This window comes from Anopheles arabiensis, chromosome 2 (genome assembly GCF_016920715.1).
Source record: "Anopheles arabiensis isolate DONGOLA chromosome 2, AaraD3, whole genome shotgun sequence".
In the NCBI taxonomy this organism is placed as follows: domain Eukaryota; kingdom Metazoa; phylum Arthropoda; class Insecta; order Diptera; family Culicidae; genus Anopheles; species Anopheles arabiensis.
Window position 1 is genome coordinate 93,004,984 of NC_053517.1, and position 20,385 is coordinate 93,025,368.

The window sequence follows — 20,385 nt, forward strand, 5'->3', positions numbered from 1 at the left end:
CGCTTGCACTGCTGCTGCAGTCTATCTTTCCGAAACGGCCACGTGGGCAGCCCAGTGGGCTGTTCTATTTCTCTCACTAATATTCTTTTGATTATACGCTCGATGGTTTGATCATTTTTAATAAACTCTACCATTTGAATTGATTGCCCGGTTCTGGCTGGGTTATTAGAGGCAATGGTTCATAAAGCTTAAATGAGGTACAAAAAATGGGTTAATCAAAGATGGCATAATGAGTGGTCGGAATAAATTCTTATTAGATTTTAAAAACATGTTATTTGCCATTTTTCAATCAAAGTTTTGTATGATTCATTTGCTCAATTTAATTGAAAAAAAAAACAGTTTTGTAGAAAAAACACAAACAATCTATTCGCTAATCAATTAATACCAAACGATGCGAAAATGGATTTGGTTTGAAACTTCGAAAAATGATTCTACCAAAGCTCGAATATAAATATTAAAGACCCCACATGTTGGTTCTTTAAACCTTTCAAAAGAATTTCCACCTTTTGGAACGCTTTTTAAATAGATTCATGAGAAACTTTTCGACATGGGAAACATGAAACTTTCACAAAGTTTTTCGTTTTGAAGGAAAGTTGTATCTTTTGACAGTTACTAGCTGTAGACAACATTTTGAAATTGTACGTTAAATCTATTGACAAAAAATCCAAATGACCGTAAAGCCTTCAGAGTAGTGATGGCTAAAGTTGGCAAAAATCTGGAGTCAGCTCCGATCCGACTCCAATTAATTCGGAATCGACTCCGGTAGGTAGGTTCGCCCTGCATCATCCGGAGTCGTTCGGAATCGTCCAGAATCGCCCGGAGTCGTCCGGAGCCGTCCGGAGTCGTCCGTAGAAGTCAGGTGTCGGAGTCGTGGTCGTCCGGAGTCGGAGTCGACCGGAGTCGTTTGGAGTCCTTCGGAGTCGTTCGGCGTCGTTCGGAGTCGTCCGGAGTCATTCGAAGTCGTATGGATTCATCGGAAATCGGCTACAGACAGCGTTATCCAGAGTCGTCTGGAGTAGGCCGAGGTCGGCCTTCGAAACAATGGCCTGTATAAGAAGTGCACGCGCAAAGTAAAAGACAAAAAACCACAACGAAATGGTAAGCCCAAAGGCTCCTGTTGACTCCGACCAACTCAGATTCCGGTCGACTCCGAATGACTCCGGACGACTCCGGACGACTCCGAACGACTCCGGACGACTCCGACTCCGGATGACTTCGAACGACCACGGACGACTCCGAACGACTCCGGAAGGCTCATGACGACTCCGGGCGACTCCGACTCTGGGCGGATCTAGTTGTTCCATTTTGCCGGAGTCGGAATCGGACTAACAGTAGTTGGAGTCGGATCAGAGTCGTGAGTGCGCTCCAGAGAGCACATCACTACTTCAGAGTATAAAAAGGAAATGAATGTGTCGAATACACCAGATTTTGTAAACTATTTAGTCTCTATTTAGCTCTATTTTTTAAAATATAATCAAATGGTGAATTCAAGAGGTAAATTCTGAAGTCACCTTTTTTTTTGATTACTTATGAGCAAGCAAAATGAGAGCAGAATATCACATGATGAATATGTCGTTTCTTATTTCCCCTTAAAAATTAGAATAAATATTCAGCAGAGTAATCTATCTCACGAATTAGCAGATTGATCATTTACTATTTTTAAGTGCATTTGATCTCTAAAAAAAGAGTAACTGAAATGTTGTTTTTTCTCATATGTGTTTAAGTTGTTTGCTGCCTAACTCTTCATTCCAATTTGTTTGAATAATAGTTATAATAGTGCTGATAGTTTTTTTGAAACTAATTACCGCTCTAAAAATGGTGTAGCTAATGAAAAACAAGTGAAACACACTGTCAACCGATATACATTTTGCATTGAACATCGGCAGCTGCTACAATTGTAACATGGTGACGCACACATCACCCTGCCTCCCCGTGCGGACATCGAAGCGCATGCATAACAACGACTGCAGCATGCAGAAGAAAAAGCATCACACCACCAACGAGATGTAAAACCAAAAAAAAAAAGGAACTCGTGGGAACACTTGACAGATATACTACCATTCCCTTTGCACTAGAAATGTGCTCAACCAGAACGGCCCGGCAACGGTAAGAAGGGTCAGCAGCTCTCGCGCCAAAAGCAATATGTAATAGCAACACCCCTTCCTCCCCTCCATCTTCTGAACGTCAAACGATACGCGTGGCTTGTGGTCGTGTGTCGTGTGGGTACAAAACCTCGAGAACCGGCGCCGCCATCCCAGCAAGAAGTTGCACCGAAGAGCGCATTAACATGCGGCGGTATGCGGCCCCTTCAACCCTGCTACAGCAGATGATGGTCCAAAATGATGGTCCACTGTTGGGTGTCAGTGTTTGGGTGGGGAGCTGACTCAAACAATCGTTGGATCGCTGCAAGGGAAAACTGTAGCCGGCGGAGTGAGTGTATGGGAAAATTTAATTTACCACTCCAGTGTGGTGCATTGCGCACTGTAAGGCCCGGCTTTCGTTAGACTAGCAAACGCCGTTGGTTGTTTTGTGACCATCATCTACCGCCTGAACCCCCCCCCCTCCGCTGAAAGCAGATCTAACGAGATGGGGTTGCCATTTTTGCCGCAACCGCAACGAACGAGTCCGCGACGCTCGGACGTCCAACGGTGCGCTAAGGAGCGGAGCACCAGCGATCGGAGCCCTATGGTGAATTAATGTACAGGGCCCATACATGCACACACACACCACACTTCGGTGGCGAAGTTTCTCTTGGTCTTACCATCGAGATTGATGCTCCGAGTGCGGAAGATGAGCTTACGTAATGGGGTGCTCCGCTCGGGTTCGGAGTGCACCGTTGGGGGAAGGGGGGGGGGAGGTCGGTGGCAAGTGCCAAAGGGAGGATGTTGGGCTTGGGCAATGTGTTATGCTGATGGTGCAGCAGGTCGTCGCTGCCTGCTTTTTCGCATGCTGCCATCGACGGGAAATTAGCGATTGGCGCGCTGGAGCTCGCTGGTGGGTGACGTTTTGATTTTGTCGTTTGTTTTTTTTTTCTCCTTCTTCTTCTGCCAGTTGTTTTGTTTTTGTGGGTCAAAGGGCTTGATGATCACGAAAACCTAGGCAAAGTGAACGGCGGGAGGGGAGGATTCGTTGTTTGGTAGATGCACACCCTAGGGTGTTTGCCTCCTTACGGCCGATGCATCGAATTTGTTGCCCAATTACGCAATGGCGACACATAAGCGATGTAGATGGGGTGTGATTTATGTCACAAAGCAAATAAGGAATAGTGGTCAAATAAGGAATAAGGAATGTGTTAGTTTTTAATAAAGTTGTGAAATTCAACTGTATTTCAATTTACAAAAACAAGAAGTTATTTTAATAATTTATTTTCTTCGTTGTTATAATGAGATTTACATGCAAATCAAAGATTTATTAGACACAATTCTGTTGTATAAGTGACTTCGTTGCGTGATCCTTCTTTTCTTACATATTGGCTGGGACAAAGTTGTACAAATCATGGTGACAACGTCTGAGCATTTCTAATAGTCAAGGTCACTCAATCCTTGCGTGGAATTTCTCCTCAACATGTAGTCTTCAAGATATGTATAACCATCTGGCAGATTTTAAGGCATAAAGAGCCAAAATATATTGCAATACGGGCTATCTAGACCATTCCTTCTGAACCAAAAAAGAGCTAAATGTATGTATTAATGTCGCAAGAAAGTGATGCCTTACCAGTATCGGTTCGGGAATAGATACCGGTGTTTAAACAGATTCAAAAACTTATGGTGGTTTATTCCCATTAATCTCTCTTTTTCTTTTGTTAGCCTGCTCACGATAGAGTGTGACATGGCCTTGTCGCCAATCATTCTCCAGGATGATCGGTCCCTGGCTGTAGCCTCCCATCCATATAGACACCCGATCTCCGACAGGTCTCGCTTCACCTGATCGCTGTGCTCCCCTGCGCCTTATGCTGAACCGGGCATCGCTATCGAACACCTTCTTGGTGGGGCATGAGTCGGGTTCCTCATTCCCATTGCTAAGGAATTAAATTATCTTGAATTCGGAGTTGTAGCTGATACTAGTGTTTAAACCTGATCCGATCATTAATATTAGTATTGGACCTGAGCCTCCTGAAACTCATTACGGTGCTGAACCTGAGCATAAACACGTATCACTCATGTACCTCATGATGGTATTGGATGTTGATCGTGAAATTTATCTTAAGTCCAGAACGGCATTGAAACTTATCCGGAATCTATATTCATCCTTGAACTAATATTGAACCCATAACGGTCTTAGAACTGATCCAGCGCCCATAACATTTCTGAAACGAATTCGATTACTATACTGGTATTGGAGCTGAAGCTAAAACTGATATCAAAACTGAGCAGGAGCTGAATTGATCCTGGATCGGATCCTAAATCCACACCGTGTTCTATATTGTCCTTGGATCCGATCTTGATCCAATAGTGGTTTTGAAAATGATCATCTGATCCTCGAGCCAAACTGGTGTTGAAATTGATCCGGAATCTATTTTGATACTAGAACTGATCATGTACCCAAAACGGTGTTGGAACCGGATCCTTTATTGGTATTGGAGCTCACAGGGTCTTGAAATTGATGATACTAACTATTACTAATTCCAAATCCATACTGATGTTGGAATAGGTCTCTCGTCTATATTGGTTTTGGAATTGATCCTAAACCCATGCAATCAACCTTTAAAGTTTTGTTAAATGCAATTATACTAAGTTTAATTAGCAACCACAAAAGGCAAGAGAAAGTATTTGTTTATCATCAAGTCTCCGCTTAACTCAAATGAGCGTGGATGGCTTGTCGTACGAAGCTAATACTTTCACACCTCAATTACCGTAGTCGACTCGTAGGCTTGTGCTGCATCAAAGCCTTTTCGTCATGCTTTTACTTTTCTCGCCCTCCCGCTGATCTCCCGTTTGGTGACATTGACCACGAACAGCGTTCAAAGACGAAGCAATCGTGCGGCATACACACCACACAAAAAAAGTACAATTTCTCCCGCAACAATCCAACAAATCAATCACTTTCTGCGCCTGGCCCAATTTCACGCGTCCCCGGAAACCCTTCGGCCTTTAGTGGCCGTGAGCGAAAAGACGGCACGAAAACCGATACATAAAAAAGGCGAGTGCCGCACGACAAAATAAAAAAAAATCCCATAAAGCTCAACCAAAACACGCTGAACCTGCCGGGGCCGCCCCCCATCGGTTGACCCACTGATCCTGATCGTTCTGGGTCGAATGGCGTACAGAAAAGGGGAGGAAAGAGGGCTCAAAGCCCAATTCCGTGCTTTGCATTCTGTTGCGTACCGACCATCCCTTTTAAAACCGGTTTCGAATGGAGCTCGACGCATCGAATGGGTGTGCGATACGGATGCAATTAATTTTACTTTCCTTTTCGAAACGTTTGAGCCGTGATTTAAATGGTTTAATTCTCCGTAGACATGTTAAAAGCCTCAGAGCACTTTCCAGTGCGATCTGTCAAACGAAATCCAAAGAAAATCCGCAGCCGTAAACACTGTCCCGGTCCGTTTAGCGATCAAGACATTATCGTAATTTCCTCCCCCAAAGCAGGCCTGTGTGTCTGCCTCGATCGCGATCGTTGTGTGATACCGTGCCTAAGCCTCCTACACCACCCACCGGACGTTGTGCTGCTATTGCTGTTGTTTTTTTTTTTTGTTTAAAAAAGCGGCAATTTCGCAAAACAACAACACACGCCACCGCTGTCGTCATTTCCCGCGGCCCGTTTTAGTGCGGCATTATCGGATCAACGGTGCCAGCGGCTCGTGCACACTAATGCACCACGGTGCAAACGGTTCACAATGATAGGTGTGAAATCATTACCACGCAAAATGCAATTTCCTTCCCCCGGGTTTTGCTGTTTGCAAAAATGCAAAAACCGGCGGCAGAGTGAAGAGAAGCGATACGAACAAACGATCGGGTTGTGTTTATCTCCTACGGCTAGATCTCGAACCATACACCGACGTGTGGCACATCGCTTGTTGGGGCCGGATTTCTCTTTCCTCCTTGTCTTTTCCCTTCGTGTTTCATCTCGAAAGGGTGGGTTGGTTGGTGGAAGTTTCCACACGTCATAATTTGTTGCTAAACTTTTATTAAACATTAAACACCACCCACCGGCTCCTTTGCCGGCTTTCCGTTCTCTGCCGTCACTGTCATCAGACTGCTGACGCTTGCCGTTTGGCAAAGCAAAAAAAAATCCAGCATATATGTGTGTGTTTGTGTGTGTTTGTGGCTTGGTGGGTGGAAAGCTAAAATTATAATCGTGCGCGCGACCGTTCCACCGTTGCGGCAGCATATAATAATCAACAATTTTATGCTAATGACGCCCTCGAACCACCCATCATTGAGCATCATCTCTGCTTTTCGCATTACATTCAATTGTATGCCACGAGAAATGGATGGGGGGGAGGGTTGTCGGAGCAGGGGTGGGTAAGATTGGGAGGCTGCCGTGGAAAGCACAGGCGCTTTGGCGTGGAAAGCAACCTTGGCGATGGCACAGCAGCCTGTGATCTTGAGCGTTTTTTGGTGGGTGTTTTTTTCGGCTTTTTTAAGGTCCGAAAATCGATCTGTGAAGAGTTTATTTGGTGAAGATTTGAAGGTGAAAGATGGTGGAAAATGATGCTTTTGCAATGCTTTATGGAAACGTACCAATTTTCAGTGTTTTTTGTTTTTGTTTTTCGAACTAAACGTATATAAATTGGAGTTTAATGGTTTTAGCAATCTATATTATTAATTCTATAAATGAAATAATTCTTTACTGTGTATAGTAAGGTAAAATAATGTGGAATAATCTACACTATTACATTTTTTTCACTATATTTCAACACTATATTACCAATTTGTGGATGTTTGCATCAAATATTTGCGATTGAGGCATCAATTTCTCAGCAAATTAACGTCTTCGTCTTGGATTTTGTTTCGAAGGGAAAGTTCCGAATTTATTGCTGTGAAAGATAAAAAAACTGTCAGAAAATATCAATAGTAAATAAAACACTTAAATTATTTTCATTCAAAATGCGTTAAAATTCATTTACCAACAAGACTGAAAAGAAGAAATAAAACATCATATTTTTCGCATCACCTTGCGCTTAGTTATCTTCCTGCCTTAGTATCTACGCAGTGCAGCCGCCGCACTGTGCCGATAAACGCAAGCAAAACAGGCATTACCCTATCACGACTTTCAAATACAGCAGCACCAAACAAACTTATCTTCTTTCGTTTATCAAAACTCACCCGCAAAACGCATTCCGGGGAAGCAGTGCTACAAATATGTTATCTTCACCCTAATCTATGCGTCATCGTACCATGCGCGTCACGAGTTGCGCTTCATGACATCAATCGTACGCCCCATCTAGGTCGCCATTTTAATGGTGATGTTTTACCACCACAACAAACCATTTTTTTGTCTCAAAAATCAATCTCTCAACTGTTCAACGAAAGACCAACGAGACGCTGCCAAATATGATCCCATTTTGATTTGCCCACTTCGAGCGCCCAGAAATCGACACAGAAAAATTTGATCGCACGAGATGGAAAAGCTCATAGTGCTAGATTTTGTTTGCACCTCCCTCTCCTTCCCCGCAATGGCAGTGGAGAAAGAGTGGGAAGGATGGCTTAAGAGCCACCGAAACCGTCCGCAACTCAAGACATTCCAACTGCCAGAGAAACGGTTAAAAACCAGATCAATCTCACATGCCAGTCAGTAGACTGGGGCCGCTTTTTTTTTTGCTTCTTCCTTCCTTCCTTTCACCTTTGCTGCTCTTGGTGTCGTGTTGGTCACTGACGAATGTTTCGCGAGGTTTGACCTTTCCGAGCAGCTCGCCCCCCCAAAAAAAAAGCCACCCGGATCCATCACGTTAGCCACCCGGATTGGGCCTGTTTCGCTAGGACTTTCAACACGTTGGAGTTGCTGGCGTGAGCAGGACAGAACCGCTGGTAGAGAGGACCGGCGGGTTCTCTCCTAAAACGACCCAAACTGCACGATTTGTCATAAACTCGAAGCCGATCGGTCGATTTAATTGATTTATGCTGTCCCAGGGACGCACGCATGATTGCGTTTTATGCTCGCCGGTTGCGTGTCTATGCGTGAGCTGCCGATGGAAATGGCTGGTTTTTCTATGCTGAACGGTAGCCTGTTGCGGATGATTTTTGCTGCCTCCGAAACACTCCGGCAGAGTTGTGTTGATGGAAATTTTTGAATTGAATTAACTCGTCATTGCTGTTGCGTGCTTGGTGACAGAGGCTGACCTTCTTGCCGGCACGCTAGGGACAGATGAGGTTAAAGGAAAACTCATTAGCCAATATCATGCCCAAGGGCAAACCGAATCAAACTATATGTGTGTATGTCGATGGCGCACAGTGGAATGGGTTGTTATGGGTCGTTCAAGGTGTGAAGATGATGTGGTTTTAGATGTGAGCAAAGTTCTTCGGTAATTAAAAACTAATTTACCAATTCATAATGAAAAACAAATGAAACAAAATCCGCTTTTTAGGGGGTTTTTACTTTTTAACTACGATTTGGCATACTTTTTACATTCAGTTATACTGACTAGTCATACATACCAGATATTAAGTCTGAGATACTATTTACAGTGTAGTAACTGAATAAAGATAATTTGAAAAATGGATACAATAACGCAACCAATAGCATTTTTCAGAAGTCAGCAGCTACTTGTCTTAGCTCAATTAATTCAAAGACAGATTGTTACATACATGTGCGACAGTTTTGTTCAACAAATTATTCAAAAACCACAAAATTACTTAACGACATTCTTCAATCAATGTATTCAAATATTGACATGCATAAATTACCTCACGATTTGATGTTTCAACCAGTCCCCAACCTGAACCTGAACCGATAAAACCAATCATTTCCAATCAATCGCTTCCTCAATCGCTTGCTCGCGTTTGCGTAACACGATGTCAACCAGAGGAACACCGAAAAAAAAAAAACAGGGACACTCCGTCCGTCGGGGGACACTCCGACTTTCTATTTCCTTCCTCCGGCCGGTTGCACCAGTTTGTCGTGGTGACGATGATGACTTTGGGTTTGGTTGTATCTATTTATTTGTATCCCTCAGTCCGCATTGACAGGAGAACACACACCGTTTCGGACACCGCGGGAGCAGCAGCAGCCGCCGTATCTCACTCCAAAGCATGTGCGATAATGTCGTAACATGTTTCTCTAGATAATAACCGATATTATAGGCCTCGCGCGGTGCTGCGGAGACCTCGCGCCTGATCGGAAGAATGGCGCTTCCCGTATGTCTCGATAATGAAACGAACGATAGCAAAAAAATACCTTTGACACATAAATTGAGGAAATCTTTAGACCCTTTCGGGTTGAAATTACCCGCCGGCCGAGGGTGTGTCACTAACCCATTGAAGGATTTGTTGGTGGGAGATGGAAATCAGCTGTTTGCCCTCCGTGTAGGCTGGATTCCTGTGTGCGCAGACCACTTCGGCGGACCGTGCTTCCTGGCTAATTATGATGTTGGTACGTTGCCGTCCGTTGCCGCCAGGTTGCACACCTCACGCGATGGGATTGTTGTGCGCGCGAAGTGGTGGTGGTCCGCGAAGGAAGGAAATCCCGGACCGGCAACAAGTGCATACTGTTTGTCTAGCTGGCTGCAATTTTATGCGCAAGCACACAAGCACAACACATGAACCTCCATTTCTATGCAACGATGCACCACCACACCGCCGATGGGTGCAAAGTGCAGCTCGAGTATGCTTCGGGTGCATTGTGTTTTTGTTGCCGCTGGGAGATTATGCCGCCGCTACAGTTACGCGAGTGAAATATGCGAGAATGCACATTTGCGATTGTCACTCCTGCTCCCACTCCCCGTGGTGTGGGCCGTGAGAAGCTTCGAGATGAGAATAGTTCACCTACCCCCAGATGCTCTGCCACTTCTACCACGCACACACATACTGCAGCTTGCGAAAGAGTCAACAAAATGGCAAACCACACCGTTGCGTGGAGGACGTACGTACCACATGCGTTATGCGAAAAATCGGTTCCGTACGCAAAAGGCACCACGCGCCGGTTATGTGTCGTTCGCGGTGGGGTAACAACCACAAAGATTTAAGATTGTTGAACTAGGAAAATTATGAACAAGAGAGAAGAAAGGGAAAAAACAATCAAATTTACAATGGCTATGGTTGCATACGAAATAAGATATGAGCAGTGTAGTGGTGGGAGCTCGGAATCGGACCTACCCGATTCCGATTCCGTGTTCAAAATCAATTCCCGAGCCGATTCCGATGTTGGTACCAATTCCGATTCCAGAGTCAATTCAGGAGCCAATTCCGGAGTCGTTTCTGGAGCAGATTTCGCAGTAGATTCCGGAATTGCCTCCAGAGCCGATTCCGGAGTCGACTTCGGATTCAATTCCGAAGTTGGCTTTGGATTTGATTTCGGGATCAGAATCGATTCCGAAGTCAACTCCGGAATCAGAATCGGTTTCGGAATAGGAATCGACCTGGGAATCGCAATTTGCTCCGGTAGCTGAATCAAGATTGAATTAAGAAATGGATTTAGCTCCGGGATGAGAATTAGTTCTTGAATTGAAATAAGAAGTTTCAGAAGCGAAATCAGTCCGGGAATCTCCTTGAGAATGGATTGTTTGCAAGTAAATTTTATGTTTTGCAGCTATCAATACTTAGTATTATGGGACCTAAACTCCTATTCCTATAGGGATGCCGAAAAAGACTCCGTTTCGAAGCTTATTCTGATTTTGGAGCCAATTCCTAATTATTCCGAATAATTCCAGAAAACTTCTAATAATTCTAGAAAAGAAAAGAAAATGAAGAGCTAGCCGGAATCGATTCCGACAAAATCTTCATTTTTCCCATCACTAGACCAGTGATGAATATATTATATGATAAATAAATAGGAATTCTTTTGGACGCTTCTTGTGATGCAAAAGGAGGTAGCATTAAAGTGCATTTTTCTATTTTTGCATGTATTTCTTTAAAAAAAAAAGTAATTAATTATGTGCAATGCAAAGAGATAAAGTTGAGATATTTCTTGCATAAACATAATTTATATGTCAATGTAGAAAATTGCATGTGAAAAAATTATCATAAAACATTTAACAAGAGCTTATAATGCTAAGAAGCATGTTTATTTATTACGAAAACACAATTATCTACCGCTGTATGTATCAAACTTCAAATTATGTCTTGTATCTTTTAAAATGTCCAAATATTTACTTTACAATGTCTTTAGCATTGGAATTGTTATCAACATTATATTATTATTTACACAAGTCTTAAAGTTACGCTTTTTGATCAATCGTCAATCATCTTCTCTTACGTGCAACTTTAAAAAAAATCCCAATTAAAACATGAATATTGTACTCCATTGTTATCTTCATTGTATAATAGGTCAGCCTATCCGCTGTAATTAAAGGCCTTCCTCTAATTAATCTTTAAATCACGTACATTTTCTCCACATAAAAGCCCTCAAAGCTTAGCACAGATTTGCCCAAGCACTATCATAAAGCAGTGCAAATCCCTTTTTCAACCAGCTGATTGCATCTTTAATTAAACATTTAATCCCGCTTGCAACCACCCTGAAGAGTGCTTTCTTCATGCTTCAGCATCACCTCCATCTCCAGCAGCACATATTTCCACGTAATAAAACAAATTAATTGACCCATCGGAAAGCCTGATCGTACCAGTACATCGTTATTGAATCTCCTCCGTTTACGCATCGCCCTAAGGAATGCATGCGAAAACATCGATGCTACTGCGTTCGTTCGCAGCTGCCCAGCGGTAGCAGCAGTACGTCCAAACAAAATGTTGCTATGTTGTGGCGTAAAAAGGGAAGTGCGAAATCGAAACGTTCTCCATTTCCTACTGCAGTGAGAGAGAAAAAACAAACAACACACACACGGCAGCCTGCTACGTGAAAGATTCCATGTTTGCTGCGCACCTTTTGGCGTGCACTGCCGTTTGCCGTTTGCACGCCGTGAAGATGTCGAGCCTACGGGCCTAAGCGAACGATTTCACTGACCATTGCGGTGACGTTGACTAGCCTGGTAGTGTTGTCTCCCCCTGTGTGCGTGTTGCCATCGACCGCTGGGAACCGATGACAGATGTGACCATCCAGCAGCAGCATCATCTCGCCGCTTGTACCGTGCAACTCGTGACATTCCCAAGCCTTTGCCGGCGTTCCTTCCCGTTCCCTTGCCGATGGAATTACGTAAAGCGGAGCACGCGTATGGGAAAACTGCGCTCCATGGTGCTTTGTGTGTGTGTGTGTGTGTGTATGTGTGTGTGTGTGTGTGTGTGTGTGTGTGTGTGTGTGTGTGTGTGTGTGTGTGTGTGTGTGTGTGTGTGTGTGTGTGTGTGTGTGTGTGTGTGTGTGTGTGTGTGTGTGTGTGTGTGTGTGTGTGTGTGTGTGTGTGTGTGTGTGTGTGTGTGTGTGTGTGTGTGTGTGTGTGTGTTTGTGGGAAAAAAAGCGTCTCCGCGCGACATCTGCACGCTGCCGGGGTGCGTGCGAACGACTTGCGTAAGAAACACGCGCCCGCCTAACAGTCCAAGAGATTAGGAGGAGTCGGTCGGGGTGACTCGAGTTGACGGTCTAGCGAAAACTTCCTGTTTCTACAAACGGCCCCAGCGCTTGTCATCGACATGCACGATCACTTTGTCTCTGTGTACTTCGCCCTCCCGCGCCTAGCGTGCCCGCGGGAGCCACAGCCACAGCCGGAGACATGTCGATTAATTTTTAGTGCAGCAAATTGAGTGCACTTTTTATGCGGACATTATGACGCACAGACAAAACGTATGGAATTGAGCGTTGAGTAATGAGGGAGGAAGGGGGGGAGCGCTGTTGCTCTGTTACTGCTCGTGTACTTTCTCCACGCTCAAAAGGGAGCTTAAGATCGATGGTAATGTGTTTGGCATTTAATTTATTCCGAAACCGATCCATTCCATTCGATCCCTCGTCAAAGCTAGCTTTCCATAGGCACTGGCGAGTGTTTATTTTACGGAGTAAATTACTTAAAGTTAGAGCGAAGCCAAAGGGAAGGTGGTTTAATGGTGTGATTTGATGTTGCGATAGCAAAGTGTAAATGTTAGTGAGACATTATCGTTATCATACTTCCATGAAATTTGGGATTAAGTTATCCCACTTATCACAAATTTTATCGTCGTTGCACTTTAACGTGCGTGGGGCGGGTTATCTTGCGGGAAACGTAAGCTAGGGACAAGGCTGTGCGTTAGGGCATCATGTTGCCGAACTGCGATAACTCCACCAGCCTTGAGGTAGTTAGTACGAATTTCCTGGAATCAATACAAGTTATGTACTTATAACCCTCGAATCGTATAGAGATGGTGACCTACAGATGCCTTTTAGACGTCTAATTTGTTGTACCATTTGTTTGTTTTGTGATAGCTTTGTTTCGATGAAGATTAAATACTTATCTTAATAAAAGAAATGACATATGTTTTGCTTTTTCTAGGAGAAGTAATACATAATATTCTACTAGTTCAGTTTTTGAATCTTGTTTTATTGAGTCTAGGTCCTGATGAATAACGTTCAGCAAATCTTCTTCTATTTTAGTGATGTAGTAATTGAATTATTTCTATAACTTCAATTTTCTTTCAATTGCAATTGGTCTATTTTGGGCTATACTGAGATACAAAACGGACTTACCAATCATTGGGATAACTGGGATTTCTGCAACCATACAAGAGCTTGCCTGGCGAAGAAATAGATCTTCATATTGAGTCACTTTTCGTTACAGACTTTCGATTTTTTGGCAACATATTTCACTAAAAAACAATTCCTATCAAAAACTGGTTTACATTCAAGTTATACTGAAGTCTTACGCACACACTAATCACGAGGTAACAGGCTGCAACGCGATATTGTTAAATTAAGAATGCTTAGAGTATCCTACTTTACTCCAAAATATTACTGATTACCGCGGAAAAAAAATCCATTCGTATGAATCATCATCGTCAGTACAAAGGGCCCTTCTTGTAAATGATCCAGGGTTTGGAAGTATAATTGATATTTGTTCAGAGTGGGCACAACCGGACTGCTAAAAAGTCGAAAGTATTTATCTCGACACTGGATATTGAATCGTTTCCTAAAATCTCCAAGTATGGCATTATTCCTCCAACTTCACCGCGGTACCATCGCGCCGCCATCTTTCAGCCAAACCTTCCACCGTGCGCTATTGACCATTGACCCGTTTCACATCCTCCAAACTTCATCGGCCAAACTCATCGCTACTCCGAAGCGTCCACTCAAGCCCACAGCGTGAGAAGACACGGAACAACCAAATACTACGATCGGCTCCCGGTCACAGGTCAGGGATTTGAAGCCGCCGGCAAACAAGCCTTCACCCCTGACACCGTTTTTGTTTTTCGGCGCATACTTATTCAAATCATTGCCCCGAAAGAGCTAATCAACTCAACGATAATCGCACATCCCCAACGTACAAGCCACCATCTTCATGATAGTGATGAAGATGGATCTAGCGTTAAGCTTGTCGAGAAGTTTAATGTATTTCACACGGTTACAGCGAAGGTAGGGATCAGAACGTTAAAGCCTACAATTTGTGTCCACTATTTGTGAGCGTTGGAGCTTCGCCAGTACATCAGCAAACGTGCAGCGTGTAGCGTAGCTGCGCTATGTAATTTATGCTTAAGAAACAATAGAACACACTAGCCCTTCCACGGGTCAGCTCTTGCCTCATCTACCTGAGGTCAGCTTATGACATCCCAGTGGTCTAAAACGAATCTTCATCGATCAACTGGAACTCTGCTCAATAAATCAGCCGCTCAGTCTAGAGGAGGTAGCAGATTTTAATTGACCAACCGTTCCGCTCTGTACGCGCAGTCAACAGCCAACGATGTGCCCTCCTTAGTGTGGCCTTCAGTGTCGCAATGCTGCTAGATTAGCACCTGCCGATGATGTTGTTGACGGATTGCCACTGACGCAGAACTGGCAACGTCCAGCAGAGTTCGCTTGCAAATCTCTTTACCTCTGTTGACCCCTCATTCGATCGATTGCAAACCGCGGCTGCAAATGCGGCTTGAGTGACAATTTCGCCCGTCACAGACCGACGAGTGACTGATGACTAGAGGAAGTTACCTAATTCCCGAGCGTGTGTGTGTGTATGTGTGCACACATGCCGACTGCCCTCCCGCTGCTGATCGATTCGTTTCGCTTTAATCGAGCCCCCGGGTCGGGGTGCCTCACCAATCGATCAATCGATCATACTGCGATCGGCAGATTGGACAGATAGAAAATGAACCTCGCACCGTTGGGGGTATGCAAAATGTTGTGTATAGAAACGGATCGCTGACTCCAAACCGACGGCACTGATTGAGCGCATTCTAAATTGCTGTTTCAAATTAGTGCTCAAACCGAGAGTAAGAGAACGAGAGATAGAGAAAGAGAGAGAGTGGTTTAATGGCTTACTTTTCTTCTGACATGTTGTTTCGTTTCCCATTTGTGTATGTTTGCAGGTACGACTGTCACAGCAACGGTGGCCTCCACCGAGGGAACCACAACGGCGTCCACAGCGACGACGACGACCACAACGGCAACGCCGGCCACGGCAATGACCAAGCGCAGGATGACTAATCGGGACAATAAGCTGATGTCGGTTCTGCAAGCCCGGCGCACCGCACTGTCCCGCGACCGGTGGCGCAAGGAGTACCACCATCCATCATCCTCTTCCGCCCTGAAGGCTCGGCAGCAGGCGAGCGTCGCGGGCAATCTGGTTGAAGACAGCAGCACGCCCGAATCGAACCTGATCGTACCGGTCAGCTCATCGTCGTCCTCATCTTCATCATCAAGCCGCATCGCCCCAGTGGATGAGTTTCTCGACACGGACGAATCCATCCACGGCATGTACGTGGTGAATCCGCGCACGGGCAAGATTGCACTCCAGCAGACGGGCGCAACCATCAAGCTAGCCAAAGAGACGAATAACTTCATCGGCATCGTACCAGCGCCAGTTGGTAACAAATCGCTCGAAATTACCAAGCTTACCTCGGCAAAGGGTGCGGCGGCTACCAGCACTGCACCGATCACGTCCAGCCCGACGACAACACTTCACACCGGCGCCCGAAGTCTCTACCTCGAGACGCGCGGTAAGCGTATGCGCGATCGCAAAACCTTTCCACCGCTGTCGACGGAACGATCGGTCGAGGAAAGCGATCTCATCCCGTACCAATACTTCGGGCAGAAGCTACTGCCCGCCCATCACAAGGCGGGCCTGGATGCGCGGAATCAGGTGATCAACACACGCCGCACACATCTGAACAAGCTGAAGGAGGATGCGCTGGGCGAGATGAACGACGGTATCAAACCGTCGACGGAGAAGAGCAAGTTCTGGTCGAATCGCTATCAGTCACGAAACGTTGTCGCGCTCAACAATTACCTGCGAAGGGGTGGATCATTGCCTCTCACTACGACGACGACAACGACGACGACAGCAGCGAGCATTACTTCAACTGTTTATCCATCGACCATTCCTTACAGCAGTTTACAGCCTGAAGGTGCTCCCGTACATTCGGATGCTCTTACGAATTCAATGATTGCACTGAGCAATCTCTCCGACGGCAATGACGAGGATGAAAAGCAGGTGTTTTCGCGCAGTGCAAACTTTACCACACCGAACCGTACAGACCCGGACACGCGCTCTTATGAAGCTATTCCAAAGTCCAACACTCCAACGACGACCAACGCCATTGTGAAGTCTTCGTATGTGGAACCCGTAGACAGTAGTCCTCTCACGACAACTGAGCTCCCAAGCAATCACAAAACCCTGCTGGATGAGTACGCCGGCTCACCCGGTGCACTGTACGGGTCCGGGTTGAGTTCTGGGATTTCCAAGCTCATCATCAACTATCCGGATGATGCCACACCGGAAGACTTCTATCGACCGCTCAGTAGCTTCGAAACGCACGCCCAGATCGTTAATCTTCAGGAAGCGACGGAAGATCCTGTACCGACGACATCCGTGCCAACCTTCGATGAAGACTACGATACACCGAGAAATCTTGTGTCCCTGCCGGATATTAATCAAATCTTCCGGAATCTTTCCACACCAACTACAACGGAGATGACGACGACGACGACAACGAGTACAGTGCAACCGACGACTACCAGCACGATGGCACCAGCTCCCGCACGATCGCGGCTTAACACGCGCGTCTACGTTCCTGTTAGTCGTTCCACAACGACCCGAACGAGTACAACTCCACGAACTACTACTACGACCACCACGACAACAACATCCACTACCACGGAGCAACCTGTGGAGGAAGAAACGGAACCTCCAACGACGATTCTTATTCTAACCTCCAAACCAACAACGGAAGGATCGTTCGCTTCAACAAGTTCCACGGAAGCTCTCGTAACGTCGGCCGTACCTTCAGCAACGCCTTCCGTGTACGTGCGGACAACCACCTCCCGACACTTTCGACCTTCGGCTCCTCCAACGGTCGCTTCTCCACCGAAACCAACGCGTCCGACGACCACCACCAGCCCCCCGGAACACCGAACGGTCGCCATCTTCACCGGTCTCCGGCCTAGTCCCCCTGATACAGCACCTCCAGCATCGAACGGAACGGAAGCCGGATTTAACCCCATCCTTTCGCACATCTTCCCGAAACTAGCCGGCCCGGTGCTCTCCACTCGAACGCCACCCAACCTGGACCTTTCGCTCGCCTTCACCTCACCACCCCCGGTAGATCACAGTTCCGGCACGAAGAAACCGGCCGTCTCGTTCGACGGTGTGCTACTTCACCACAACAGTGACGTCGTGATCGAGATGCGCAAGATGAACACGGCCACCTTTGTGCTGGCCGGGCTGGGCATGCTGCCAATCGTCATCATCGTGCTGTACGTGCTCAAGGCGACCGTGTTTAACCGGGAGAACAAAGTGTCCCACGATCTCGAACGCTACATCCCGGACGGTCAGCCACCGATCAGCCCGGTGGTGCGATTGGAACAGTCCGACACCTCCAGCGCAACGGATGAATCGATCATGACGGAGCATGATTTTAATCGGGGCAATTTGCGCTTCAAATCCCTGCTCGGGGAGGGAAACTTTGGGCAGGTTTGGAAGGCGGAAGCGGACGATCTGGCGGGCCATCTTGGGACGACACGCATTGTGGCGGTAAAAACTGAACGGAGCGACAACGGGCACGGTGATCTGAAGGCGGAGGCTGAGATTATGCGCAAGCTGGGCTCGCACCCGAACGTGGTGACGCTGCTCGGTGCTTGCCTGGAGCAAGGTATGTGGAGGAGTCGCCCCTTGTTCGCTTCCCCGAGCAACTTCTAATGCACTTTCCCTTTTGCTTTTACTCCACACAGATCCTCAGCTGCTGATCATGGAGTATGCAATGCGTGGCCGATTGCTATCACTGCTACGTGCGGCCCGCGGTGCTGTCAACGGGCTCGCCCCATCGGTGCACAACAATCGACCACCGATCATGCCACTGTCACCGAGGCGATTGACCGGCTTTGCCCATGATATTGCCCGCGGCATGGAGTACATTTCGGAGAAGAAGGTAACGAGTAGCCCGTGAGGTGTTCCGAGATTCAGATTGTTCAACCGTTTTCCGCTTCTTTTTTTTTTTTGTTCAGATCGTACATCGTGATTTGGCCGCGCGGAACGTGCTGCTCGACCACAACGGTATCTGCAAGATCTGCGACTTTGGTATGTCGATCGATCTGGAGAAGGTGAAATCGTCGCACGCCCAAATCCGAATGCCCCGCAGCCACCAGCACAGCGAGTCGCGGTTCAAGTTTGACCTCAGTGCGCGATCGTTCGGCATCGGTAGGCATCACAGCCATGGCCACGATCATGCGTCCCATGGACGGCATGGTGGTGGTGGTGGTGGCGGTGCTGGAGGTGGTGGAAGTGGAGGTGGACATAGCAATAGTCACGGGCATGATACGAAGAGCCGGCCAGCGCTGCCGATCCGCTGGATGGCACCGGAGGCGCTACAGTATCACATCTTTTCCCGCGAAACTGACGTCTGGGCATTCGGCATTGTGCTGTGGGAGATTGCCACGTTAGGTAAGGCTCTGTTCCGTATCTCCCATCAATCTAAGACATTGCATTCTAATCAATGCCTTCTCTCCTTCAGGTTGTACTCCTTACCCGAGCTTATCGGGCCGTGAGGTAGTCCGGAGTGTCCCGAATGGTGCCCGCCCGGAGGTGCCCGCCGACTGCCGGCCGGAGCTGTACGATCTGATGCAGCGCACCTGGCGAAAGGACCCAAGGCAGCGGCCCACGTTCAGTGAGGCACGCACGTGCCTCGCGCGGACACTCTGCCAGTGGCAGCTGGAGGACAACGATACCTCCAACACGTCCGAATATCTGGACGTGAGCGGGTTTAGCGAAGATCTGGAACAGGGCATGGTGTACTTCAACCGGCGAATATCCGAGTTTGAGTGTGAAATCTGATGGCAGCATAAACCTAGCGCACGTTTTCCTGGTGAAAATGTGCACTCCGTCGGGTTTTGTCTACCGCGTGGAGGAGGGTTTTATAGCAAACTCCCAGCCGGTTGATAATTATCGGCAAATTTGTACATATCTAGGCTCTCTGTTTTGTGTTTTACTCGATATAGCTACTACCCCATTCCTGTCCTTGCACCAAACCAATCATCTTCATCCAATTTTCAGTACACACACTCACTGTAGCTACGCGCTGTGTCCGAGCTCGGTGTTAGTACATTCCGTTAAATTATCTTCATTTGTTAGTTGTGTAGGAACGGCTCTGCTACTTTGTGGGATAGCTTTAAAACACCTGTCAACAAGCGCACTGATTAAGCAAAGGAACGTTTAATGACACACAATAATGATATATGATATATTCTGCAGAGTTTGGCGAATGGCAGGAAGGACAGTTTCGCATGCGTCACCGACAGACGCGCCTGTGCAAGTGATAGCAAAGCAATTTAGTGCACTGTTTAGTAATTGTTTTGTTTTGTTTTCCCTCTCTCCCTCTCGCTTTCTCTGTCTCTCCCTTACTTGGTCCTTTATTCTAAGCTTTTGTGCGTACATTTACACAAAATGTAGCACGTGGCTTCAAAGATTGCAGATGATTCTAGTAACTGCATTAGCTTGTCCTAAACCATTACCTTTTTTTCCAAAAAATAGTATTTTTCCCCTTTCGTCCCATTAGTACATAAGATTATTTTATTTGTAATATTTTATACGTTTGAGGCTGTTCCGCTATTTTGTCGGAGGGCCGTTTAGGATTGAGTGAAGTGATTGAAAGAGACAGTGAAGAAAAAATATAGGTGTCTCCTTCAAGAGGTAATTGAGGAAGGATGAATAAAAAGTTTTGATGTTTTGTGACAATA

At 46.3% G+C, this 20,385-nt stretch overlaps 1 protein-coding gene across 5 annotated transcripts in view; it reads left to right on the top strand.

Moving 5' to 3' along the window:
* LOC120893794 (mucin-5AC) overlaps positions 1-20,385 on the top strand; it is a 75,494-nt gene extending 55,109 nt beyond the window's left edge. For all 5 annotated transcript variants that reach the window (XM_040295900.1, XM_040295898.1, XM_040295901.1 and 2 more), the window contains exons 4-7: positions 15,525-18,305; positions 18,385-18,581; positions 18,658-19,093; positions 19,164-20,385. In XM_040295900.1, coding sequence (XP_040151834.1) covers positions 15,525-18,305; positions 18,385-18,581; positions 18,658-19,093; positions 19,164-19,483 — 3,734 coding nt within the window. In that variant the 3' untranslated portion in view covers positions 19,484-20,385. The remainder of the gene's footprint in view (positions 1-15,524; positions 18,306-18,384; positions 18,582-18,657; positions 19,094-19,163) is intronic.